Source organism: Eublepharis macularius, chromosome 18, assembly GCF_028583425.1.
Source record: "Eublepharis macularius isolate TG4126 chromosome 18, MPM_Emac_v1.0, whole genome shotgun sequence".
In the NCBI taxonomy this organism is placed as follows: domain Eukaryota; kingdom Metazoa; phylum Chordata; class Lepidosauria; order Squamata; family Eublepharidae; genus Eublepharis; species Eublepharis macularius.
Window position 1 is genome coordinate 14,662,803 of NC_072807.1, and position 27,425 is coordinate 14,690,227.

The 27,425-nt window shown below is 45.0% G+C and overlaps 1 protein-coding gene across 3 annotated transcripts in view; it reads right to left on the bottom strand.

Moving 5' to 3' along the window:
* Positions 1 to 14,903: 14,903 nt before the first annotated feature.
* The window catches only part of MAP2K5 (mitogen-activated protein kinase kinase 5), a 192,855-nt gene continuing 180,333 nt past the window's right edge, over positions 14,904 to 27,425 (bottom strand). For all 3 annotated transcript variants that reach the window (XM_055002633.1, XM_055002632.1, XM_055002634.1), the window contains one exon: positions 14,904 to 15,282. In XM_055002633.1, the coding sequence (XP_054858608.1) occupies positions 15,169 to 15,282 (114 nt within the window). In that variant the 3' untranslated portion in view covers positions 14,904 to 15,168. The remainder of the gene's footprint in view (positions 15,283 to 27,425) is intronic.

Consider the following 27,425-nt stretch of genomic DNA (forward strand, 5'->3'; position numbering starts at 1 on the left):
TTCAACTGTCCCAGGGAAAAGCTCGCTGGAACTGAATGTGAGAAGTCTAGGCGCCAGGGGGAGGGGGTCTCTAACCCTTCAGGTTTGCGACACCCCCCCTTCACTCATTTGGACTTGTGTCTTTTGGGTGCGAGGCGGGTCGAATCTTACTACTCAAATAAAACCACCCTCTCGGTCCAAGTCCCCGGCTTGATTAAAGCACAACAGTAAAGGCCTCACACAGTTGTCGACATTGGCCACCTTCGGCGAATGTTGCTAAATGGCCAGCAACGTCAATAGAGACTTGCACAGCGGGACCTTTTTGTCTCTTTGCTTAGTTGGTATTTATCATCATCATCTCACAGCAGAACCAGGAGTCCGGTCCAAAACACTCACAGCCCGCTAGCAGAGCCAGCTGGGCCAAACACCTCCCACCGCCCTCCCAGCGGCGCCAGTGTGCCCTGTCCCGAGTGCTAAAGCGACCTGGAGTCCGGCCTGGTTGATGGCTGCGGTCAGGGATTCTGTGAGTAAATGCAGGTTCTCGCCGCGCCACTCGGTTCAGGACCCTGGACAGCGCCAGGCGTTGCCCACGGCAGTTCCATCGCATTGCCGTGGGAGGCGCTGTTCGAAGTTAGTTGAGGTGCCCTACTTGCCCGTTCTCGGAGTGCTGGTCTTGTGGGGTGAAGGCAAGGCCATTCAGGGTCTCCTGCCCCCTCCCCTAAGAAAGGAAAGCTGTGAACTAGGCGCTGGTAGGCAGCAGCTCTTCAGACACACACGTGCCACGCGCAAGAGTGCCCAAGAAGTGTGAACTTGGCTGCCCGCCTCATCTCAGAGCATCCCATAACGTTGTCGTTTAGAGGCAAGTCTTGGAAAACCACAGAATCCAGGACAGGGCGCTGCCCCCATTCACCAACCAACCAGCCCCTAGAAAAACATTCCCTGCTCAGGAAGGGGGGAGGGCATTTATTGGCTTGTTTTCGTTTCCTTTCCCGACACTCAACCACAGCCCCAAATCATCTCATTTCCTAGGCTTTTTTCAGGATAAGTGGGGAGCGCGGGGGATTAAAGGGAGAAAGGAAACATGTTTGTTTGTTTGTTTGAAGTCACGGGGGCGGCCATTCAAAATCTTTCGTGACCTCAAGGCCCCTGGAGGGTTCGGGTTTCAGTTGCCAACGCTCTTCCCCGCGAAGCCAGCCCAAAGGCGGTGGGGACCAGTAGGCGTTAATAGCTATGGTTTGTGGCAGGTCCTTTGCCCAGTGCGAAGGGGGAGGGAAGGAGGACCAAGAAGGTGTCGGCTCCCCAGCTTCCTTTCCTTGCTTCTCTTGAGCTTCTTGCGATCCCATATCTTTTAACAGTTGAATTAACTGCAGTTTTTTTGTCAGTTAATTAGGTTTAATTTACATAATTAGTACAGTATAAAGAGTATTGGGGATAATCAGGAGGTACGTCTCGCTTACTGTGTAAACACGGATTCGGAATTAAAAATCAGATGTAATTAAGGCGTGTGCGCGCACGTGCGTGCGTGGCGGGTTTAATTGTAACAATTTCTAATTAACACTCAATGATCGCCCAATGCAAAGGGGGTTGGGGGGGCATATATATATTTTTTGTGGAGGGGTGAGAATGGGATGCGGGTTGTACTTCCCCACATTTTTTTCTTGTTGATTCGAAAAATGAATGCTTTGGACCCGGGAGGCTGGTCTTCCAAACCCTGGAGAGGACTGGGGAAGGTCTGGTTGAAGAATCTTGCACCGAGGAAGGAAGGAGGGAGAAGGGGAAAAAATACACCTATGGACTTTGCCTCTTGGACTGAGTTTTAAAAAGGTCTGTATTTAAAGAGGCCGCCTCTTCTCACAAAGATTGATTGCAATCGTCCTAAGGAACTCATTGCCAAAAGATGCGGCGATTGCAGCCGGCCTAGTGCATTTTGATATGGGACCGAAATGTTGTATGAAGGGAAGGCCAGAAAGCCAAAAATTAAAAAGGCACTTCAGTGTCCAAAGAGGCTCGACTACCTCTGGCCAGCTGGTGGGAAGGAAAGGCAAATGATGCCATGTTGCTAGTTTCTCTAACTAGTGAACCTCTCGAAAAAGTCTTATTTCGGTAGGCTGGCCTGACAAATGAATGAAAGAGAGGGGTACAATTAATTAGAAGGAAATGGAACCACGGGAAAATATAGGCAATGGGGAAGCGATGGACCTGCTAAGGTGATGGGGGGGGGGGGAGGCACGTGGAAGGCCAGGACGGGAGCAGTTTGCTGTTGACCATTTAATTTGTATTTTATTTATTATTTAGAGGGCTCCTAGCCACCTTTGAAGTCACAAGTTGGTGGCATTTGAATGGTTACATCACCACCCCAACCCCCGCTTCCTACCTCCCCCCATGGGCGAGAGTAAGTAGCGTACAAAACTGGGCAGCGGTAGGGTAATTTAAAGAAAATTGGTTTTGTTGCTTTTAAAAAAGTCAATCCGCGGCAAAAGAGGAGGAGCCTGTGACCTTGGCTTTGTTAGGGCAGATCAAGGGGCAACAATTAATTGGGAAGGTGGATGCTTTGAGATTTGGAGGGAGCGAGCAGAAGGGCTTTCCAAACTTATCCCTTCCTTAGTTGGCTCATTGGAGGAGGAGAGGTACCGGGGAATGGGGCCAATTCTGGCTTGGGGCAAGTCCACATTTTTCAAATCAGCCTGCCAGTTTAGCCAGGGGGAGTCCGAGGGAGACTGCTTTGATTCCCCCCACTGAACCTGCTGAACTCCAAGACAAGGCGAAAAGGAAGGGGGGCAGACCCAGAATGCCGGCTCCGTATACACCCAGATACTCCCGTGTATTAATCCGGAATCGGTGGTGGTCTCCTAGTGGCCAAGAATGCGGATCAGTCGCCGGAGCAGGTTTAGAAACGGTGTGCAAAAAAAGTCCACCTCTTTCTGATTTTGTTGGCGCCCAATAGGATGGGGTGGCAGAGGAAGGGGAGGGGGCTCCAATGCTGTGGATAGAGCGCGCAGCCTGAGGATTTCGGTGGGGCTGTTTTTCTAGATGCTCAAAGAGGGTGATGCGGCCACTTTGGAGGGCCTTTGGAGCCGAGCCCCCCTTTGCCCCCTCCCCACCCCTCCCACGTCCTTTTGCAGTCATTTGTCCAGGTTAAAACTCACAGCCCCGTGTCATCTCTTTATAAATATCTCTCTACGAGGAGGCGTCCAAGGCCCTTTCCCCCTTCTCCTTCCTGGAGGGGCTCGGAGGCACGAGATTGCCCCATAAATCACGGCGGTCTAATTCAGTGGAAGTTTAATAAACGCCTCCTATTGGAAACGAATGTTCCCCATTTAACAGTTGTATCAGCACCATATAAAACCATGACCCCAATAAATTTCATTTTAGCGGCCGATCAATCCCAGCCCTCTCGCTATCGATCCACGCCAGGGCCTCGCTGCCTCGCCGCCCGTCTTCTGCTTCCATTTTCGGGTGGGGGAAAATAGCCTTTCGATTGGACTCTTTATTAGGGAAAGATTGCTCCGAGAAGGCCGGAAAATTAAACGGTGACATTTTAATTACTGGACATTGATAAAAGGATCCGGGGGAGCGTTCTTTTCCGCGCCTCGCTTGGCGCAAGCGGAGGCCGCTAGAGACGTTCAGCACCCTGGACAGCGCCCTGGCCCGGCCGCCAGCATCGCCGGCGGGAAGCGGCTCCCTTACTCTGCTCCGCCCGCCCTTCGCTGGCAGCAGCACTCGGATATCTAGCCAGAACGCGGGGAGGGAAGCCCCCACCTCCAAGCACCCCCCCGTGAAATTCCTGGATTATTGACACAACACAAGGCTGCATTTTGCACAGTTCTTCTGCGCCCGATTCCTGCAGATGCATCAAGAGTCTCTCTCTTAACCCGCCCCCACCCCAGCCAAAGCACAAGTGTCTTTACAAGCGCATACTGGGGGGGGGGGGAGGGAGATACCAGCGCGGTTCTTTCCTGCACTTTTTCTAGCCCTCCTCCCCTCTGCCCGATTCCTCTCAATAGAAAAGGACGGTAAGTGATGGTTGCAGAATGAAATTTACACGATCAATAGACAAGACTTTATTGATTAGGTTAAAACAGCGCTTTCCTCGACAGCCGGGCTGGGCGAAAATGAGCTAAAAGGGAACAATTAACGCTTTGCTGGCCCCCCCTCTTCTTCTTGCCCCACTTACACCCTGGGAGATATGGAGGTGTTTACGGGAGGAGGCCCTAGGGAGAAGGAAAAGCCTTGGAGGAGGGGAAGGCTTCCCCACATCCTGCAAACTCTTCCACCACTGCAGCTGCTGCCAGGCTATGCTGGGGGGGGGGGGCGCTGCCTGTGGGTGCACACATAGAACCAGGATTTCACTTACCTGTCCTGGAGGTGGTTCATCTGGTTCGGCCTGGGTCTCTTTCTCTCTCTTTTTCATTCAGTCTGGACGTCGTGATGGAGCAAATGTGAGAACGACCCCCTCCCCAGCATAAAACCGTTTAAAAGCCCCAGACATTCATTTTCCATTAAAAAATCTCTTGGGCTGACTAGCCACTTATAAACCTTGAACTTTCTCTCCAGGATTCCAGCTCAGAACAGCTGCGCCAGTAGAAAAGCCAGGGTGAGTAGCACAGGTTTGTTCTTCAATAGCCAGGAAGGCTCAATCCATAAATCCTGTCATTAGAGCACACTTGTAGTTTATGACCCTACCCTTTAGTGAAGGTAAAGTCTCCACAGTCTGCACAAATCTTCAGCAATTGTACAGCCAGAATCTCACTCCTATAGAAATAACGCTAGGCTCTTGGGCTACCGTGCTGAGAAAGTAAAGGGCCTGAAGAACTCCGAAAACAAGTGTGTCGGCCTCCCTTTCAGAAGGGTAAGCAAAAGGACACCAGGCTTTTCTTCTGTTTGGAAAGGACAGAGTTTCCATCTGGGGACTGGTGCATATTCAGACAGAAACCTATCCAGGCTGTAGCAGGAATATGGATTCAATCACAAATGCTCAAGTTACGCACGTGTATGCTAGTGAACTGTGTATGAATTTCAATGTCGTTTGTTACAACCAATTAAAGTAGTTGGACTAATGGGAGATTGCTAGAATGGATCGATGATAACCTGCTCACTTTTTGGGGTCAACTTTTAAAGATTTATGAAGCTTATCATGCGCCTGTATCATAGCATCACACTTGGCTTTGGCTGAATGTCACATCATTGAAAACCTAAGCTAAATCCAAGACCAATCATATTTTTATATTATTGTCATGTGTGAAAGATCTTAAGAGATATCTTTATAGATAGCACATGTCAATTAGTATAAAAGATGTCTCCCAGATAAGAGATTCAGGTTTTGATTAAAGAAATCTCAAAAGAAGATGTAGGTGAGAAATATGTGTTGGTGCGTCTATTGAAAATCCAGTGTATTTCACAGTAGACTATGATCTGAATTTAAACTATTACTAGCATTAGATGTTAAGAGATTTTCTTTTTATTGCATGCATTTGTTCAGCAATTACAGGTTTCATTTTAATAATCTTCTATATTTTAGTATTTTGTTTAATTAAAAAGATTTAGAGTTTATTTCAATAAAGATTAAACTCTAAAAGAAGTCTCTGTGTGCCTTGATGGAAAGGGTTAAAAGAAGAAGAACCCATACAAAATTATTTGTAATAAGTAACAGGTTCTTTAAAGGAAGATCTTTGTCTTTAGACCTTATCTGAAGTTCCCTGAGCTGTTCCAAATTTGGGATATAAATCTAAGAACTGGAGGTTTGGAAGCTTTAATGAGGTATGGATAAAATATTTCATTACACAGCCTGTTTTCCATGGATTATATAACAATGGTCATAATAATACCTTACACCATAACTGTGCAAAACACTTCACGCACATCTGCTTAATAATTCTTAACAGTCCCATACGATTACCCCTTTAGAGCCACATGTTGTCTTTGTGGCAATATAGCTTGTTTAAGAACTGAACAGGACACTTAAAGAGTCACCTTTTTTTAAAGGCTATACTACAGTAGCTTCCAATGAAAATGAATGTATTCACATCAGCTAAGGGTTAACTAAGCATATGCAGCCTGTCTCTGCATCTCTTTATCAGTAGTAACAACCTCTGGCTGCCTTAGAAAACAGACTAGGTTATTCGGGGATGTACCATGATTTGTAAGGCCACCCTGGCTCTTGCCTATTCTGATTTGATTTGATTTGTGGGTCTAAATGCAACTCCAGCTACATTTTAGAGGGTTATTGTAGCGACACACAATTCTTTTTTTCATCACACTACAGATTGCTCTACAACTGTCTCAGAAGCAAAAGTGCAAACTTGGCCTATAGTGTGAATTCTGTGTGTAATAAAATAAAGAATCTAGGAAAGAGTTTTGAATGTAGTAAAGGTCTATCTGCTCTCATCCTGAGCCAAAAATACATTCAACAGCTTCCCAAAAATAGGTCTTAAGCAGGGCTTTTTTTTCAGCTGGAATGCAGTGGAACGGAGTTCCGGAACGTCTTGAAAATGGTCACATGGCTGGTGGCCCCGCCCCCTGATCTCCAGACAGAGAGGAGTTTAGATTGCCCTCCGTGCCGCTGAGCAGCGCGGAGGACAATCTAAACTCCCCTCTGTCTGGAGATCAGGGGGCGGGGCCACCAGCCATGTGACCATTTTCTCCGAGGGCAACCCACTGAGTTCCACCACCTCTTTTCCCAGAAAAAAAGCCCTGGTCTTAACTATTTGTTCAAAGGTCCACTCAAATCTACACCTGGCCAAGCCATGCCTGAACGATTAGAGTTGCATTGCTGACACTATAACAAAGTATTTTTATTTTATTTTTTTAAAAAAATATTTACATTATTTATAGTCCACCTTTCTCTCTAGGACTCAAGGCAGATAACACTGAGTATGTCATCACGATCAACAGGACGAAACCAACCCTTCCTTTATAACGTCAGTCTTTAAAATCTTGCATAATGTCTGTAGGGGGATTCTTTAAACATCACATGAAAGGTGTCATAAGGATAGATCAGTCCTGCAGCTAAGGAAAAATCCTCACCTAAAGAAGATTCTGCCAGTTGAGAGGGCTATTGCATATTCTGACTCTCCCATAGCAGTTTCCTCTCCCATAACAGTTTCCCATAGCCTGGCTTTCCCTTGGCCAGAAGAGACAGTTACTGGCTCCATTAGAGTGGCAGATGGCAAGCCGCCTCCACTCTCGAAACCTTCAAATTTGCAAAATATCTTTGGTTTTAAATTATCGAGTGAATTTCGGAAGCCACATACATTCCTTTATCTTTTTTTTGTTTAAAAAAAATATTTTCAGTAACAACTGAATACTCAAGTCTGCCCGATTGGTTTGTGATGATACGGTCAGCATGGAGATTTTGCGGAATGAGGAAAATTAAAGATTAATTTTACTATTTAGAAATAAGGGGAAATTATCTTTCTCTGTGTATCCCTTCCCTGTTGCACAGATAAATTGGGTTGTTCCCTGTTGGGAATGGTGAAGGAGAGATTTCACAAATCTGTTCTCTGGGATGCTCACTGGAGATTAGTTTCAAGTGGGTAGCTATGTTGGTCTACAGTAGAAGAGCAAGATTCTAGTCTAGTAGCACCAATATCAGGGTATAAGCTTTTGACTCTCAAAAGCTTATATTTTGGAAAATCTTGTTGGTCTAAGGTGCGACTGGACTCGAACCTTGCTCTTTCTGTGGATTAGTTACCTCTGATATCACCCTGTCAGATACTCACAATGGAGAGATAAAGAAGATTGACAGCAATTCCCTCCAAATGTTTCAATGCATGTCCTGAAATTACTGTCTTCTCACTGACAACTGATCTTTACAGCAGGGACAGGTTAAATCTGGCTCCCAGCCCAGCCCCCAAACCCAAGGGCCCTCACTCATGCACCTCTCCCCCACCCAGGCAAAAGACTACTCAACTTGACCCTTGTGAAGCACAACAGAGTTCTTGCCTTTACTGTGTTGCTCAGCTGTTTGCTTCTGTGCACCAGACAAAACACAAAATCACATGTGGCTGAGCGGACTCAAGGACAGCCTTTGACCAAGCTTCTGGTGCTATATAAATATATAAATAAAAAAATTCACAGGGGGAGGAAGTAGTTCAAGAATCCTTTGCCTCCATCATAGTGTGTCTGTGGGCCAGTCGCTTTGCCTTCCCCCCTCTGAGCAGTTCCAAACACGGCCTTTGTTAATCAGTTGTGGAGAGAGGCAGAAAATACCCAGTCTGAACCACAAGAGCAACAGGACAGGTGACACCAGTGACTATTCTCCATTTTTGTTCCTCAAGAGCCCAAATCGAGTATATTCCTGAAGTAACAGAAGCCTCTGGGGACAGCTGTGTGGAAATTCTAAATTTTGGGGTGGAATCCAGATTTTTCACTTAGTTCTACCAATCCCCCCCTTTCCCCCTGACCTTTTCTCCATACAGGTGCCACAATCTGGGCAAGATGCAGGGGTCACTGAGCGTGGGGGTGATAGTTGTGTATTTACTGCATTGTGCAGGGTGTTGGACTAGATGAATCTGGAGGTCCCTTCCAACTCTATGATTCTACGAATCCCTAGCATAGCTTTTTTTTTTTTGATGGTCAAAGGGGGCCCTTTTTTCCTTTCTCACCCATGGGGAAGCTGGCTGGATCCAACCCACTATTTGGATTGGCCAGATTAATTCAAAATATCAAGTGATAGCTGCACTTGTAACATGGTTAATGTCATGTGAAACTTTACCCCGAGGAGGACAATTTTGGCCCCAGCTGGAGGAGTTTGGGGTTTTGTTTTGTCTTTTGAAGCCACAGTTTGAGCGGTTCCAGGAATTGTTTTCTTTGCCAATAAATCCACACACCAAGAGAGCTTTCTCAAGCTGCTGTAGAGAAAACAAAGAATGACGCTTTGCCCTTGGCAAACTGACAGCAGGGTGCTTGGGAAAAAAAGAATGTAAGGAACAAAATTTTCCTCCTCAGAACCCTGCTCTTGAAAACAAGAATGCTAAATTGCAAGCATTTGGGGCATCAGGGGAGACACAACAGTCTATGTTTTTAAAAATAGAAAGTCTTTCTTGGGAGCAATTTTATTTTTTTTAAAAAAACCTGCAAAACTTCAACACATTTGGAACATGGACAACACTCCCGCAGCCTGATGCCAATCCAAAACACACATTTGTTTTGAGTAGTTCTACTGGTAGTCTGAACAAGCAGTAGATTATACTACAAGATCACCGGCATCTGATTAAAGGAGGACAAAGGGTGGGTTTGTATTAATTCATTCATGGTTAAAGGAAAAGTGGGAATTCTAATTCATGATAATGATTTACAGCAATAGCTGGTTTCACTACCGATACAATCTGAGGTTGAATATGCCTAATTTCCTGCTAAGCCTCCTCTTTAGATTGGTTATTTGGGACCATGGCCTATGATGGGACCTAGTTTTCTGTAGTGGTTAAGATTGGCAGGACTCTAATCTGGAGAGCCAGGTTTGATTCCCCACTCCTCTGCTTGAAGCCAGCTGGGTGACCTTGGGTCAGTTACAGCTCTTTCAGAGCCCTCTCAGCCCCACCCACTCACAGAGTAATTGTTGTGAGGATAATAATAACACACTTTGTAAAGTGCTCTGAGTGGGTGTTAAGTTGTCCTGAAGGGCGGTATGTAAATCAAACGTCATTGGTGTTATAATTATTATACTTGAAATTCTGAAAACCTTATTACAAAGATACAATTTGTTACAACAAGAACAGACGGGGGGAAGTAGGGCTTCTCCCCTCTCCCTGTGATCCGCTTGTCTTTGACTCACCGAAGTGTTGGGATGATTGAGAAGAGTTCCGTTTCATATTTTGATGAGGGATTAAAAACTTTAGGGAAGGGCAAGATTCTCAGCAAGGCTCAACAGCCTCTATGATATATCCAGTACGATATATAACGCCCCCCCCCCTGCTTCTTATAGGTATTGTGGAGACAAAACCCCATATGGTCTGAAAATGTACTGCGGGGGGGATCTCTCCCCAAACGAGGATGCTAAAGGCAAACAGGACAGGTGAACTCCCAAAAGCAAAAGTGAGGCATTACAGATTCTGAAATCGCTGGTAAGCAACGTTCAGCTATATTGTTAGATATAATTAAAAGTCTGTGAAGGGCTCTAAACTTTTCAGGCAGCTGGGTGTGGTTATAGTTGGAGACCGAGCTGAAATTGCAGCTACAGTGACGTTGGAGAGATTTCTGCGGCACGAGTAATTGAAGTGCAGGGCTTAGTTATGGCCATCTTTCAACACAAATCAGCCCTTCCAGGTACAAAGCCGCTCAAAGGTCATATAAATGCAGTTCTGTCCTGCTTGGCTGCCTCTCTTGGACAGGGGTAGCCTAGCCCATTACCTTAGCAGGGAAGTTCACAAGGAGATGGTGCTCTGCCAGGTTGCTGGTGGCCCCAGGAATGTTGGTAGTGCCCTAAGGATCCGGCTAGTACAGATGGGCTTGCCTGGCCCATCCCCCTAGTCTACCATTGGACAGGCCTGAGGGGTTGACCTTGGCCAGTTGCAACATGGGACAATGTCATATGCAAGTCTACACACATTAGCAAGGTCTGACGGAGCCACAAGGGTCATTCAGCATGGCTTGCCCTCCGAGCAGTTTTAATGTCCATTCCTGCTCTTTGTTACTACACCTGCACTTTAGCCATCTGCATAGCGTCCCAATGTCTTTTTTGAATTTTTTGCTAATTGCATGGTAATTATGGATCGCTACACATTACACCAACCATATGGAAACTTCTGGAAAACGAGTCCAGGTAGCGGCAACTTCACATTTGGAATAGGGATGCTGCAAATTTTTCTGCAAACGTGTTTAGCTGTTGAACTTGCCATGTTCAAAGGTGGCAATCAGATGCAAATCGCATACTCAGTCAGTTTGGTCGAGCACCTGCTGAACCAGTTTGCGATGGGCTTCCTTAAAGCTGCGCATGCATAAAGCTGCTGTTGATTTAAAATTATCAGCAGCCACTAGGATCACTAGCAGCTACTTCTTAGACAAAGGGAAGGGTGGGATTTTACTTAAAACACAGCAATTATTGAGGCTTGATTTATATGATTTGGGAGTGGTCTAATTGTCTATTTAAAAACAATAGCCTACTGAGCAGAGCAGTTTCACAGCAAGGTTTTGGAGGGGGTAGTAGAACTCAACTGGGGTGTGAGAAAGCGTGCATGCGCCAAAAGCCAATTACGCTATACTGAAACAACTTGCTGAACACTCAGGAAATATCAAACTGATTGTTGATAAATCCGGTCTCTGTTCATAACTGGCGAACAGGACACGAGCTGAATGGGAGGGTGTTCAAGCATCCCTAACTGGGAGTGGTATATGGTATACAAGACAGAGGTGCTTACCATGGCTTTCCTTAGGCCAGTAACAAGGAACAGGAATTTAATCATGGAGGTGTTTTAGAGCACAGCCCATTTTTCAGACGTGGCTAAACCCGGCCTCTTTCTTCTCTGACTCTCCAGCTCATCTAACACAGTTCTTGTTTTTTAATCCTTAAACATGCGAACACTTTGAGATTTTCTTCATGGTGATATAAGGTCACTGAAAGCTAATTTCTTCTTTGTTCTCCTTCCCTTTGAGTAAATTTAATAGCAGGAAGTTAAGTCTTGAAGCATCTTTGGCCTGCATGTTCTTAAGCAAAACATTTCACTTAAGATATGAGAAGGGATATCAAAGCAGTTATTATGATAGGTGTGCAGTATATTTAGAGCAGCAGGGAGATTAGTTTTCTCCAGTTACTCCAGGTGGTTGGTACAGGTGGTGCCTTCACTCTGACAACACAGGGCCCAGAGAGAGGCCCAACGATATTTCAAGCAGTTCTGCTGCTTAAGCAAAGCAGGTCTTGTGGGCTGACCAGATGGGCGACTACTTGGAAAGTATCAGGAAGGTGCTTCTGGAGAAAAGAAATTGGGATTTATGTACATTGCATTCCCTGTTACCTCTGCTGGTGGCACTGGGTTATGTGATCCTATCTGCAGGATTTCAGGAGAGAGAAACAGCAGCAGGCCAGTTCACAGATCTTAACAGGCAGGGGGGAAATGGGACCAATCTACATGGTGCTCAGAAATTGCTTCAAGCGTGTGTCTGATGGATACAATTTTTGTGTGTGTGGGTGCATCAATTTTTGCACAGTTTCTAAAGGATTAAGGCAGACAGGAAATGACTAAATGGCTAACGAATTACTGCCAAATCCAACAGGTCATTTTTACCCACCCCTTCATCTTCACTCTAAAGTTGCTAATTGACTTTTGCAGACTCTCCATCACTTAAAACATGCATAGACTATCAATAAGCAATTGAGGTCAATCTTGCTGTGTGGCTGAAAAATGGAAACCTTTGAAGGGGGGGCGGGTCAAAATCATACAATTCTTTTGACTGACTGGCCCAAATGATGAAAGAAAGAAAAAAGCACATTCTTTTAAACTGAATTTAAGATGTTTGATGCAGAGAAAGTTTATGCAAAGTACGAAGAGATAAATAAATGAAAAAGCTGTGTAGGCCCAGCTGGTTTGCAGGAAAGAAATTTGTCTCACTTTTAGAAAAAGCACCTGCAGCTACTGGTCACATTGAGTCATTCATTGTCCCGTTATCTGCCAGAGAGGTTGTGACATTGGAGCAATTAAGACAAACTTTAGCCTATAAGTTCATGCCTGCAATCTCTATCCTTCACCAGAAGATTGATGATCCCTCCAAGGAAGGAAGGAAAGTATTTTCCAGACTACCTCTGAAGTAACACTTAGGATTTGTAATTCTTTGGCAGAATTTTTTCACTGCACGGGGCTTGTGAGCTCCCGATTTTTGATGACCCGCTTCAGATTTTTAGTGACACTGCGCAACGCATATGCACAGACTGAAGTTGGCATTCTTCTGAAGAACCTACTTACATGGAGTAATAAAGGAACTGAGACCTTATAAATTCTACGTTCTAATGTGTAAAAAAAACCCCTAGCTATAAAATGACAGAAAAATGAGATTTGGGGAAAAGACTCGTATTAGGGGTGTTCAAAATAGCTAGAAACTTGGGAAGCATTTAGTGCATGGACAATGGAAATAACAGGTATGTTTTAGGATGGGGGGGGCAAGAAAAGCTTCCACTTGGACACAGCCACTGCTTTGAAGCAGCAGCCTCCAAACGAGGCACCCGAGGATGATTCAGTGCCTGTCAATGGGTTTCCTTGCTTCCTGGGGATCCAAACCAAAAGGTCCTGCCCAGAACCACCTCCCTCCAGACACCAACATACACATACAGGGACCTTTGGGTCACCCCCTACCAACTGACCAGGACTATCTGTGCTCATCCTGGGCAGGTGATTCACAGGCACAGCTACACACTCTTAGCTTGGCCATAAACACAGGTGTCTGGGCATGGCAGCTTCTTTCTGCGGGTACACAGGGAGCAAGCCCCCACTTCTTTCAGAAACGGAAAGACTTGGTGCAGGAGGTGCTTCAGAATAACTGAGGAGGCACTCCCCTTGCTTCTGCAGGGATGGTCAATTCAGAACCAGCTGTGTCCGTTAAGGATGTCGCGGCTGCTAAGTCTGCTTTAGGCCCTCCCCTCATTGTACAGCTAACAGTGGCTTGGAACCTGATATCATTTTATGATTATCCCACTCCATACGACAGTTGTTTCATGATTGGTCTTGCTCCCATAGCTGTCATTTTGTGGCAGTGGCTACTACCATTCTCCCCAAGTTCCAAATGTGTCTGCAAAGTTGGGTAGCCCTGCTTCGGCGTCATATTTCATAAGATGCAGCCTCTATGTCCCTCTTTATCACTGCTCTGAGTGGATGGCATTCCTCCTGGTAGTCATAAACCCAGGGCTCATTTCAAGGGGGAACGCACAGGAACGCAGTTCCGGCAGCTCCCCAAAGAGGTTACATGACAGGTGGCCCCGCCCACCTGACTCTCGGCCATTTGGGCCCATTTCGGCCTGGATTGGGGCCGAAACAGCCCGGATCGGGCCTCTGACAGGTGCTGGATCACTCTCCCATTCAGCAGCGGCCCGATCCTGACCATTTTGGGCCCAATTTCGGCCCTGAATGGCCAGGATTGGGTCCAAAATAGCCAGGATAGATGATGTCAGGGGGTGTGGCATGTGCAAATCAGTTATGCTAACAACACACTTCTGGTGATGTCAAAGGGCGTGGCATATGCTAATGAGTTATGCTAATGAGTTCCTCCAGCTCTTTTTCTACGAAATGACCCCTGCATAAACCATTTACCAGAAATGGAGACAAAACATACCCCTGGGAGTGGATCTGCACAGCAGATCACAAATGGCTCACCATGGGAAGCAGTTACCACGATGAGGCATTTCAAGCTACTGTCACATCGTGAAAAGTTGCCCATACTGCACACTGAAGAAAAGTCTGATGTAACACTGTGAGGTTGTGGGCGGGTCACCGTAAGTCAGCTATGACTTGAGGGCACTCCCCACCACCACACTTGTACTGAGTTGATAATTCCATCCTTTGCAGTACGGGCAGGGAGGGTGGCCGGCTCGTTGTGCCCCCGCTGAGCAAACACACTTGGAAACGGTCCAGGCCAGACGGACATGGCAGGAAAATGGCTATGTTCTTAGAGATCAAAATTAGTGATCGTTATGGGACCGCTTCCTTTCCTACTTGGATTAATAACGCACCGACCTACAATGAAGAAAAATATAGTACACACCCCTGTGACTGATACTTCTTACAGTATTTATTCTTTTGAGATCATTATTGTCATATTTTGTATGGCTGGCCGACTTTCATTTTATATCAATATCTAAAACGAAAAGCCAAAACAGATTTATCCTTCAGTCCACAGCCCAAAAAAAAAGAAGAAGTTTAAATTAATATGCAGGAATTAATCCATGCTGCTCACGAAGTTGTTTAAGCTAGCAAAGTAACAAAAATGTGTAAAAATACTCTGAATTCAAGAAATATACTGGAAGTTTAATAAAATATATAATAATAATAATATCTTAAGGTTGTAGCCTGTGGTGGGATGGACCATCCTCAGAGGGGGTTTCAGTTAGTCTCCAGAAGAATCATCCCAGAATAAAGAGCGGCCACCGCATGTACCCAAACACCGTCATCGGACACGCTGTTAACATGCCAAGTCTCCTACAGAAGTCCTTGTGGATTTTGGCCAGCACCAGTCTCTCTCTGTCGCCTGGACTTTCCTCCTCCCTTCTGCTCACTGTGATCCCTGCTGCTGCTGCTGCGAACGCCTCTCTTCCAACATCCGGCACACCCACATGGAGACGACCTCAGTATTGCCATCATTATACTGGACGATGAAGAGGTGGCCCTAAGAGAAGCAAAGGCAGACTCAGCCAAGAGGTTCAAGCATCTTAGGAACAGGGCTTTTTTTCAGCAGGAATGCGGTGGGACGGAGTTCCGGCACCTCTTGAAAATGGTCACATGGCCGGTGGCCCTGCCCCCTGATCTCCACCAGCCACCAGCCATGTGACTATTTTCGCCGAGGCCACCAGCCATGTGACTATTTTCGCCGAGGGCAATTTAAACTTTAAAAAACTCCTCCCTTGTTCCAGCTGACCCAAAGTGCGGTCCTGAGTTCCACCACCTCTTTTCCCAAAAAAAAAGCCCTGCTTAGGAACATACAAAACGGTCAGAGAACTGATCCGCTCAGGCTGATGCTCTAACAGGCAGCGGTTCAAGGGCTCAGGCAGGGCCTTTCTCAAGAGCCCATTACTTGAAATCTGCAGTACTTGAAGCATGTGCCATCGGCCTTGGGCTCCTCCTAATGTTAAGCGGCCTTAGCAGTCTCTTTTCTAGTGCAGCGTGATGTGCTCTATCTTGCTGTGGATCTCCGGTTCTTTCCTAGCCCCGTTACTGAAATCCTCTACCTGGAGATGCCAAAGGAACCTGGGGTCTTCTGCATGCGAAGTATGAGCTTCCATGGTCAAGGCCCACCTGAAGCTTTAGCCAGGGACAACACTCGTCTTTTTCTTTTTTCTTTAAAGGTGCAATTTGAGAAGGGAACAACTACACTCAGGCAAAGGGTGCACTGGCTGTTATGGACCAGTTGAAGGAAGATAGAGGTGGGCTTGAATTTCTCGTACCTGCCTCCCAGGGTTATATATCCTTGTCCTCCCAATATTGATTTAGTGGTACATCACTTTAACATTTCAGGGCTCAGGGGGATAGCGCAACGGCAGGAGGGGGGCTGGCCATTATTTCAACGTACAGCAACAGGGGAACAGAATTGAGAGCTACAAAGGAACACGGGAAGAAGTTCCTTTCCTCCTTGTCCAGACCACACGGGAGATCTCATAGAACAGGAGAGGTCTTTTGGACTTCCACAGTCATCTCACAGGCTAGACCACTCCTTCGAGGAAAAAAATAATAATAACAATAAAAAGGAATGATTCCCAGAAGCTTGCAGAAGTTACCAGATGCTTTATTTTGGGTTCTGTCATAGTACCATCATCAAGAGATGAATCAACTGTGAAAGGAGTGAATGAGTTTCAGCATGCGCAGAACCCCTAACCAGTGATGGATTTAGAGGCATCCCCCTGCTTTGGACTCACAAGCCGAAGTTTCTGGGACACAGGAAAGGGGCCCTGACAGTTCTCTTTTTCGGAGTCAACAACGGCACATGTGTTTGTGCAGGTCCGTCTGAGAGAGGCTGGCTTGTCTTAGGCTACTGGCTGGGAATTAGGGCTGAGTGGTGAACTGGGACCTTTCACTTCCCTGGACGGGTCTTGCATTCTGCTTACTGCAGTGTATCGAGCCTTGCAGTTTCCCACACTGCCGTACAGCCTTTCAGAGATGTGGCTCCACATAAGCAGCATAAGATCAAAGGACAACGCAGCAGAAGTCAAGATGAAGGTGCGAAGGAACCGTCACCCCAGCCTCCTCACCCGTAAGAGGGATCAGCTGGTTCTCCTGGCCTTTGCTCCCCAACAGCCATGTACAACAATCACAATCACGAAGGCGGACACCGTATGGAGCAAAGTTAGTCCATCAATCTTTGTTATGGCCCACCAGCCATACAGAAGCAGAACAAACAGCATTAATTAATTAATTGCCTAAAACCATAGATCTACAGATATCATTCATCCTAGCACCTTAGGCAATGAAAAGGGTTAGGGGTTATCAAGAAAATTATACACAGGACATTATCTCTGCCCGTATTTTCAGAGCAGAGGATGGAAACTTAGGTATAACTCTGTCTATAAGGAAAACGACACGCCCCTCTCTGTATCTTGTACTAGAAACACTCCACCATTCTGTTCATACCATGTTCATTTTTAAGAGCCGGTATTTGGCCAAGCAAGTCCCTTTTATGCCTAGCTGACATCACAGATCTTTTTAATAAACCCGTGTGAGGTTAAATTGCTCTGGATGATACAAAGTATTTTTAGGTCCAGTCTAAATTTCTCTGCCCCTGGCGTGGCCCAAGGCTCAGATTTGTCCCTCACCTGTTCCCATCTCCTGATCAGCACCACCCATCAGGTACAAAGCGCATGCTTCTCCCAACCCCACAATATTGGGTGCCCCCTCTCTACCCCAAGCTCCTTCCTTTCCTGCCCCAACACAATGGCTCCCCTCTCCTCTCCTCCTCCTTTGATTCTTGATTTAAACCCCCCAAAATTTGACAACTAGAATTAGGAAAAGTAAAAACTGGCACAATAGTTCTTTTTTTGCATTATTTTTCTGATTGCCAAACTTGGATATATTTGTCCGAGTTGAAATCTGCCACACCTCCCCCACCTGGTGCTTTCTCTTTGGCACCCTAGTTTCTTACAGTAATTACTCTTACTGATTTCACAGAATGCCAGGAGGTTAAATTCACTTAAGTGTTCGTAAAACTCCTGGCGATCCCTGGAGGAAAGGAACAAATGTTCTTATTCCCAATAAAATCTACAATTACCTGCCTGGCCTTTTAAATAAGCCAACCACAAACAAAACTGGCAAACAAGGGTCAAGGAAGAATCAAGAGAGAAACAAATCAAGGTCCCAGAGACAAAAGCAGAGCGCACGCACTGGGCCAGTAAAACCAGCCATTAAACAAAGTCAGTCGGTTTCTTCCATGAATCTCCTTTACAGCAGAGAACTCCCTGCTGTGGAAAAACCATCTCGCCTTCATGGGAAGGTCACTTGCCTTGCTCAGCTTCAGCCAGGGCAAGGGAGAGTCTGGGAATAAGATGGCAGCTAGCAGACGTGGCCTGGAAGAACAGGAGAGCAATTTGATTGTATGAGCTCTTCTGACAGGCAGTTGCCCCCAGCTCAACCTTAAATAAATTTCTTCTGTAGGCAGGAAGAGTCAGCTGTGTGAAAAGCCAGCTCCTTGGAATGAAGTGGCAGGCACCTGCTGCTTTGACAGACTCTGGTGGGTGGCAAACCCTGCAGAAGAGTTTTAGGAAGGCTTAGCTTCCAAATGTGCTTTTCCTTGCCACTTAGAATATCACTTGCTGTTCTACGTACAGATACAATAAAAAGTATGTACATCTACCAGAGTCCTGATCTGGATAGCCCAGGTGAGCCTGATCTCATCAGATTTCAGAAGCTAAGCAGGGTCGGCTTTGGCTACCAATTGGATGGGAAACCACAAAGAAGACCAGGGTTGCAGAGAAAGGCAACGGCAAACCACCTCTCTTAGGGCCAAGCTACACATGACGAATGACACTTGAACGGCAAGTGGATTGAGTGGAGGGCAAGTGAACAGGGAGAAATACACTTGCTGTTCAAGTGTCATTCGTCATGTGTAGCTTGGCCCTTAGTCTCCTGCCATGAAACCCTGCTAAGGGTTGCCATAAGTCAGCAATGATTTGAGGGCACTCTCCACCAGCACCAGCACCAGCACCACATCTACCAGGACAGGAAACAAACCCAACACTCATTTGAAAATCCAGGATAATATTTGCAAGAGTTACTCAATCACCTTCAGCCTGTTCTGGGAGGAAAGCAGCCCTGTAATACATAAATCTGGTACTGCATTGAAGGTGGTAGACACTGGTGAGACCAGTATTTTCCAACCAGGGTTCCATGGAACCCTAGGGTTTTGTAGGACATTGTCAGGAGTTCCACAAGAAATCGTGAACGAAATAAATGTTTTGAACTACCATGAAAATTTCCAAATATCCCTTGAAATACTGCAGTTATTAAGCTTATGTACGTTGATGTAGATAGATAGACACACATATAGATACATAGACTGATAAGCTCTTTACAAATAAATGTTCTTGACGATAATTCGGCCGTAACTGAATTCTGCTCCCCGCCATCAACTTTTTTTGACCTGCAAATGGTCTCGTAGGTGTTCCTCAGGATTTGAAAAGTTTTAAGAGTTCCTCCATGGGAAAAAGGTTAGGAAACAATGGACTAGACAATATGTCTAAACTATGAATATATTCTTCTTTCAAGGAGCTCAGGGGAACATATGTGGATCTTTCATTCCAACCTCATAAGAACTGTGTATAGAAGGCTAAAATTGAGAGACCCAAGATTCGAGTCCAGTAGCACCTTAAAGACCAACAAAATGTCAAGAGTCAAGCTCTGTCAAGGTATCTGATGAAAAGAGCTTTGACTCTTGAAAACATATACCATGGAAACCTTGTTGGTCTTTAAGGTGCTACTGGACTTGGGTCTCCCTCTTCTGCTGCAGACAAGCACAGCTACCCAACCAGAGAGGCCCAACATCTAGGAAACTTCTTGGCTGAGGTTTCTGTTTTTTTGTTTTAAAACCAAAGTATCTCCAATCCCAGCCTGGTATTTTAGCTGCTACACCACACCAGCTCTCTTGTCTAGATGATGGTGTTATACCAGCTAAATAGATGGGAACAGATGGTAGATCTTTTTCTAAGCAGAAACTTGAAACAATAGGCAAAGGTTGTGGGAATGAGAGAAGAGACATGAAAAGTTTTGCTCCGGCTAGACATTTGGAGGGTGATAGATTTTTGGCTGACATCACCAAATTCTGCAAGCTAGACTAGACCCAGGGGCAGCAAGAAGAGTCATGAAAAACAAGGGACTGGGCATGGGAAAACCCACGGCTGCCTGAACGGTAAAACTGAACGGCAAAACTGAATGCCAAAAAGTTCATCAAAGGTGAAAGACAAGTAGGACTGCTACCGGTATTGACAGACACGGATAAACGGGCTGAATGAAACCAACCAAAGAAAACCCAAGCCACCTCCCTCAGAAACGGAACTGGCAGTTTGGGCAGGTACAATGAAGTTCCAGGTTAGGAAGAGACAGAACCCGTTTGTCAACCAGACGTACTCATTCCTAAGAAAAAGAGAAATAAGGACAGCACACAAGTAGGAGATAAAGAGGATTAAGAAGAGAGTGGATTAGGTTCAAGGGAATGTTGGCCATTGTGCCTTTTGGCATCAATGGATGCACTTTAGAGTTGAGCCCCAAACCAACTGGCGACCTCCTGTGAGGCTTCAATATTCTCGCCGAGATTTCCTTTATATGGTAATATTGCATACATTTACAGGGAGTTTGGAACGCATTTCCTCTTGCTGTCAGCATTTCCCCTGACAAGAGTTGTCCGCTCATCAGGGTTAAGAATTTACTGCCGCAACAGACTGGCCAAATTCCGACTTTTCTTTCTGAAACTATTTATTTTGTGCGGAAAGCGTGCTGGAAAACTACAAACCCAGGGAGCACAACCTCTGCTCAGAGATCTTTCAAAGTGGTATCATCAGTCGCACGGCCTCAATCAAGAAAGCAGGTGAGAAAACAAAGCTCCCATTTTTGTATGCAGAGGGAAAACACGAAAAGCAAAGGTGCAGAAATACACATTCTTCGTGTTTGTCTATATTGCTCTCATTTGACATGGCCACTGCAGTTCTTACAATCACAGGAACAAAACAGGCCAATCCTTGAATACCAATTCAGTATCTCCACAAGAATCACACAACTATTATTTGGGCCACCCAGATTTAAGTACAGGACAAGACTGCTTTGCCATCATCTGGATTTTGCTCTTAGCTCATATTAGGATCACAACCAGGGCTGTGTTTTGGCCCAAGTACCTCCACTCAACCATGCTGAAACACTCTGGGGAAAGTTCACTCTTTCTGCTGTCACCGATTCAGCCGAGAAAGGTCAGGTCGGCTCAGCCAGGGGATGGAGACGGGTGAGTGTCAGCCAGCCTAATTCTCTGTGCCAACTCCGAAAATGAGATAAACAATGACAAACCGGGCTTTTTAAATGAACTTGTCACATCTCATTTTCTTGAGAAGGGCCACTTTTTAAAAAACGATTGGGCTTTTGCAGGAGGATTAACCCATTCGACGGCGAACTCCTCTTGGTGGATGGCGTTGCTTTGACTCTGTGGCTTGGCTTTGCAAGGACTGCCATATTTTGTCTTATAGATGTGCTGCCTTCTTAGCATACTGCAGGATCCCAACAGCTCAAGAGAGAGGGCTGGTATACCCGAGAACTGTATTTCCGTGTAAGTTCTGTTTCCTTCTCCGTTTGTGGGGGGGCTTTCAATTTAACCTGAACCTTAGAAACAAGGTGTCCCAACCATCCAACTGACGGCATCTGCAATCACGTTCCTCTCTCCTACCAGTCAGGAGACCTCTCTCAATGCAGGCAAAGACATTCTTCTGTTTAAAAACTTTCTGCAATTAGTCTAGTTTTATTTTTTTTATGTTATTTATAGTCTGCCTTTCTCACTAAGACTCAAGGCAGATTACAATCGGTCAATACCATCAATAGTAGGAACATTCAATAAACAATGCAACCGGATATGACATGTGGATTAATAATTCATCAAGTTTCTGCAGCCCAAATACTGGCTGCTGCAAAATTCTTTATTAGGAAATTCTATACGTCCAGCCTCACAATAAGTAATAAATGTATACTACTGTTTTAATGAATTGACATAAGTCTGTGTATGTTCTGCACTCGGATCACTCAACTGGTCGCATCTACCGCCTTCCTTTCTGTAAAACCTCTCTACCATTGCAGTCTTAAACAGAGTTAATGCTTCGAAGCCCACTGACTTCTGTGAACTAGAAGGGTGCGACTGCTTAAAATTGCACTGTAAAAAGCCCTTCCACCTTTGCCTGCCAGCCCCACATACTATATTCCAGCATCCCCCTACCCCTCTGATACAACTCAATTTAAATATTTTATTTTTAAAAAAATATTTTTAAATATTTTATTTTTTTCGAAGCACTATATTTGGTTCTGTATAGAGCCACATTTGGCTCTTCAGTCATAAGCTGTAGACTCCTGCTTACTCACACAGTAATTCATTATTCATTGAGCAAAAAAAATACTTTGTCCAGAAACAATTCCCCCCGCAGCTTAATTGGATGCTTGCCAGCTGTACTTCTATGGGAGAAGAACAGGGCTTTTTTCCAGTGGGAACACGGTGGAACGGAGTTCCGGAACCTCTTGAAAATGGTCACATGGCTGGTGGCCCCGCCCCCTGATCTCCAGACAGAAGGGAGTTTAGATTGCTCTCCGTGCAGCTCGGCCATCTATACTCCCCTCTGTCTGGAGATCAGGGGGTGGGGCCACCAGCCATGTGACCATTTTCTCTAAGGGCAGCCCACTGAGTTCCACCACCTCTTTTCCGAGAAAAAAAGCCCTGGAGAAGAAGAAAACATTCTCCCATTCCATTTTTCCCACCCCATGATTAATTTTATAAACCGCGATCATGTCTCCACTTAGTCGTCTTTTATATAAACTAAAAAAACAAACAAGCCCAGACTCCTTAGACTTTCTTTGTAGAGAAGCTGCTTCAGCTTCATGATAATTTTTGGTTTCTGTCTTTTGTATCTTTTCCAGCAGTACATTATCCTTTTCAAGATACCGTGACCAAAACTCTGTGCAGTATTCCAAATGAGGTCACACAAGACAAGATTTATATAGAGGCACTGTGACACTAGTACTTCCCCCCCGATTACATAGCATTTTAATATTTATTATTCTAATTTGGACCTTACTTTGACGGCATGTTTACAGAAGACAAAAGAGTGGTGTAGTGGTTAGCATGTTGGATTAGAATCGGGGAAACCTCAAATGGCCACTCTGCCATGGAAGCTTGCTGGACGACCTTGGGCAAGTCATGCTCTCTCAGCCTATCCTACCTCAAAGGGTTGCTGTGAGGATAAAATGCAGGAGAGGAGAATGATGTGAGCTTCTTTGGGTTCCCACTAGAGAGAAGGGTGGGGCATAAATGATGTAAACAAACAAACCCAAGTTGATTAAAACCTTTTAAGTACTTTATTAAAAAGCATAGTTGTTTATAATATAGCAAAATTGTAGCACATTTTTAAATAAAATTAAAAATGTTTATGAACAGCTTCCAAGAATCTATCAAGCCAAAGATAATCCAATAGCATTTCTATGGAGAAAAGCCTTTGCACCCTAAATGTCAGACAGATGAAAGGCAACAAATGCCAGTTTGGTGTAGTGGTTAAGAGCGGCAGGACTCTAATCTGAAGAGCCAGGTTTGATTCCCCGCTCCTCCATTTGAAGCCAGTGACCTTGGGTCAGTCACAGCTCTTTCAGAGCTCTCTCAGCCCCACCCACCTCACAGGGTGTTTTGTTGTGGGGATAATAATGGCATACATTGTAAACCGCTCTGAGTGGATGTTAAGTCATCCTGAAGGGCAGTATATAAATCGAATGTTATTATTATTATTATTAATTCTGGGGCCATTACACAGAAGGCTCTGTTCCTACTCAGAGAAAACACTACTTCCTTAAGTGAGACAACCTAGAACAGGCTTTTCCCATTTCACAGAAGACATAACTCAAAAGGTCACTGAATTCCCCCAAAGCTACTTGGCAATCAGTACATCTCTCCTTCTATTTACTCTTTCAATACCTACTATTACTATATCTCTCCTCAAGACTGGAGTTATTTGATTCCACCAACTCCACTCTCTGAAAGATGACCAGCAGCATTCATTATATTCCCAAGGATTTTGGAACTACTTTTACACCTCCTTCCTGACCATTTTAATGAAACCATTCTCACAGTGGCAAAATTTTGTGCTTCAATACGCAAAACAAAGGGCAGACAGTATAATATTTTAATAATTTTAGCACTGATAACGAGGCTCTGAATTCCTTACAGCACGTATTTACTCCTTTTGTGCATCCTTGACTTGTTTGCTACGTACTGGTTGATGACTGCAACAATAAACGGACTGACTGAACTAGCTGAGGTGTGTCTGTCTGTGTGTGTGTGTGTCTGTGCTGAAAGCAGGCTCAACGTCACGAATAAGCCACACGGGCATTCCATATTCTTAGACATGATAAGCAAAGGCAAAAATGGAGCAGACTCAGCCAAGCCATAAATCAGATCCAAGGGAACAATTGCTTTTTTTCATCCGAAATCAGTCCGAGGAAATCCTGCATTCAGAACAATAAAATAAAAGCAAAAGTTCCCAACTGTTGCACTTCGGAGGCGGCCTTATCAAGAAGGATTGTGGAACCCTCAGATGGCCCTTCAAATACAGTTTATTAGTGTGTGATATGAAAAGGGTGTTTTTATTGCATGATATAATGCAATGGGACCGTGGGCACTCGGCAGAAAGACCCTGCGCTCAGAAGTGTAATGAACCCAGAGCCCAACAAACATTATACTGTACATTAACCTATCATTAATGGCACATTAGGGCTGGGGGCATCGCACGCTTACTGGTCAGGACTCTGTGAGGACAACACGGGCTGGCAGAGAAATAGAGAAAGAAGCACACTGTCTGTGTGGGCTTAAAGCAAATAGAGAAAATAAATATTCTTCATGGCTACGGAGCCTTATTTGTAAAAAGATCTTCTCCCACTGCTTAGAGTGCAGTAGTAACACCGCTCTCCTTGATGAAAAAAACAATACTAGGTGCTTCATCTTGAGGTATTTAAAAAGGCCCTTTGGTGGTCTCCACATGAGAATACAACGTGGGTTTCTTCCACTGATGGAACATGGCAGCCTCTGTCTGAAACTTGCCTTGCATATACATGCGGGTTCATTTTTTTTTTTACCTGCTTCTATCTCTCTCCTGCCTTTCCTGTAATGCTAGGATTATAATAGCAGTTCATTCCCTATTTTATTCAATTCTGATCAGCAATCGATTGGCTGAACCTCAGCAGAAGAGTTCCTGAAACGGATCTTGCACAGTGTGCGATGGTCATCGGTTGGGCACCATGGCAAAAACAGCCTCCGTGGAAGCAAGGAAAGAGTCGACAACTGCACCCCTGGCAGACAGTGGAGCGGTTGGAGCCAAGTTCCTTCCCTGGTTAGCTATGAATAGCTTAGATGTCTCCTGCAGAAAACATCTGAGATACCCACTGATCTCAGAGACCTTCACAGGATGCTGCAAGCCTTTAGGGACTTGCAGCATCTTTATTTTGAGAAATGGCTGAAGAGTCCGGGGCTAACGGCTAAAAGGAGATATGAAAGAGGTTTGCAGAATTACACAAAGTGGACAGAGGGATCTTTTTCCTTTCTCTCCCATGGTACGAGAACTCAGGGGCACCCAATGAAGTTGTTTATAGACATAGGTTCAGGCCACACAAAAGGAAATACTTCCTTACTGAATGAGTAATTATATTATGGATTTCATTGCCAGTGGAAACAGTGATGGCTGCGAGCACTGAGAGCTTGGGACTTAGACCCATAGAGATGACGTCTATTGATGGCTATTTGCCATAGTGGCTGAAAGGAGCCTCCGCTGACAGAGGCAGCGAACCTCTGAAAACCAGTAGCAATGAGGAGTAGTAATGCCTGGTTTGTCTGGCCATCCAGACCAAGTGGTTGGCCACTGTGTGAAACAGGATGCTAGACTAGATGGACCAGTCTGATTCAGCTAGCTCTACTTATGGTTTTTACTGTCACCTTCCCCCTATATACTCCTGTTTTTAGGCCTCCTAAGTCTCTTCTCATTGAAATTTTCAAGATCCCCATCGCTTCTTCAATGCCACCAGATTCTCCCCAACACCAGTTCCCAATTGCACCTTTTGCCCTAGCCTTGTGCATCTAATTAACCCACACGGCCCAGACCACAACCAACACTGCGCACATGTTGAACAGTATTTGTAGCAGCAACTGAAAATGAACTTCTTGTACGATAACACAAGCGTTTGCATTTCTTTATCTGCTGGAAAGTTTTTGCTGTGCTCCCTCTCAACAACAAAGAAACAGGACAAGTGAAACGATTCCTTTTATTTGAATCAGCCAGCATTCAATAAAGTTGGAATGCAAGCTTTCGGGTTACACAAAACCCTTCAGCAGTCTGGATATTTGCAGGTTTTCAAACTACTAAATGAAAATGCTCTTAGAAATGGAAAAAGAGCAACTAAGGCACATCTGCCCACAGCCATTTTAAAATGGCAAATTTGGCTCGTTGCACACTTCTGTACCTTACCATACTCTGTAATTAAAATGTTCATTAACATACATGAGACAGAATGAGCTGGATTCCTACAGTTAGCTCCAGATGAAGCTGTGAGAGTTGCCATTTAAAAAATTCTCCCTTAAAACTGCTGCAAACATTAATCATCCCCACACTTCAAATGTTCTGATATCCACCTGGCTATACTATTAAAATAAAACTTGCTGCCCCAGGGAAATCCTACTTATTCTTAATTGTTTCGAGGCTTTGATGGGCTTTTAATCTAAGATTAATTTATGCAATTTTAAATAACTCTTCTTATGATTAATAAGCTTGAAAATTAAAAGGAGTCTAAAGCAATTATAATGAGCATTTGGTCATAACCTCATTAGGAGGAGGAGTGAAGGATACAACACTGGAATTCTTACAAGATTACAATTTAAGGTTACTTCCCAAGAAGTCAAATGCTGCTCTTCAAACTGGAAAGACAGATTAGCCTAGGTCAGGTGGGGGAAACTGCGGCTAACTGGATCATCATCATAATATTATACCAGGAGCTACAAAAGACTTATTTTGCAGGGAAAGCCAGCCTAGTTCAGGACACGGCAGACATGTAATTTCAGAAGTTTGTAGTTTCTTTGGGTGGCAATATCCCTAACGGCTTTCAAAAGAGCAAGTAACACTTTTTTTTGGAAGAGGGGCTGTTTCCCCTGGGCAAGTGTGGGACCAGAAAGCTGGGAGAGGCTTATCTGCTAACTGCCCCACTGCCAAGCAATGAGCCAGAAGCCCTGCTCCACCTGAAGCCAAGTTGGTCATGTTGCTTTCATCTATCAGAAGCCGCTATGGAAATCTGTTGGTCCATAGGTAGAAAGGTCCATAGGTAGAAAGCTTTATAATATAGATTTCATTAAAATTGTCACTGTTGTCAAGATCCCAGGCACTGGCTCCTCTTAGATCAGATGAATTCAGGGTAATTGGGGGGGGGGAGGGAGCAAGAAGAGAATAAAAGTCTTCAGATTTGGTAATTCTTAAAACTTTAGGGAACTGACATGTCCTTGAGTGAATGTACTGTGGACTGTCAGAATTAACAATCTTGGCTTCACACTGAAGTTTCTCAAGT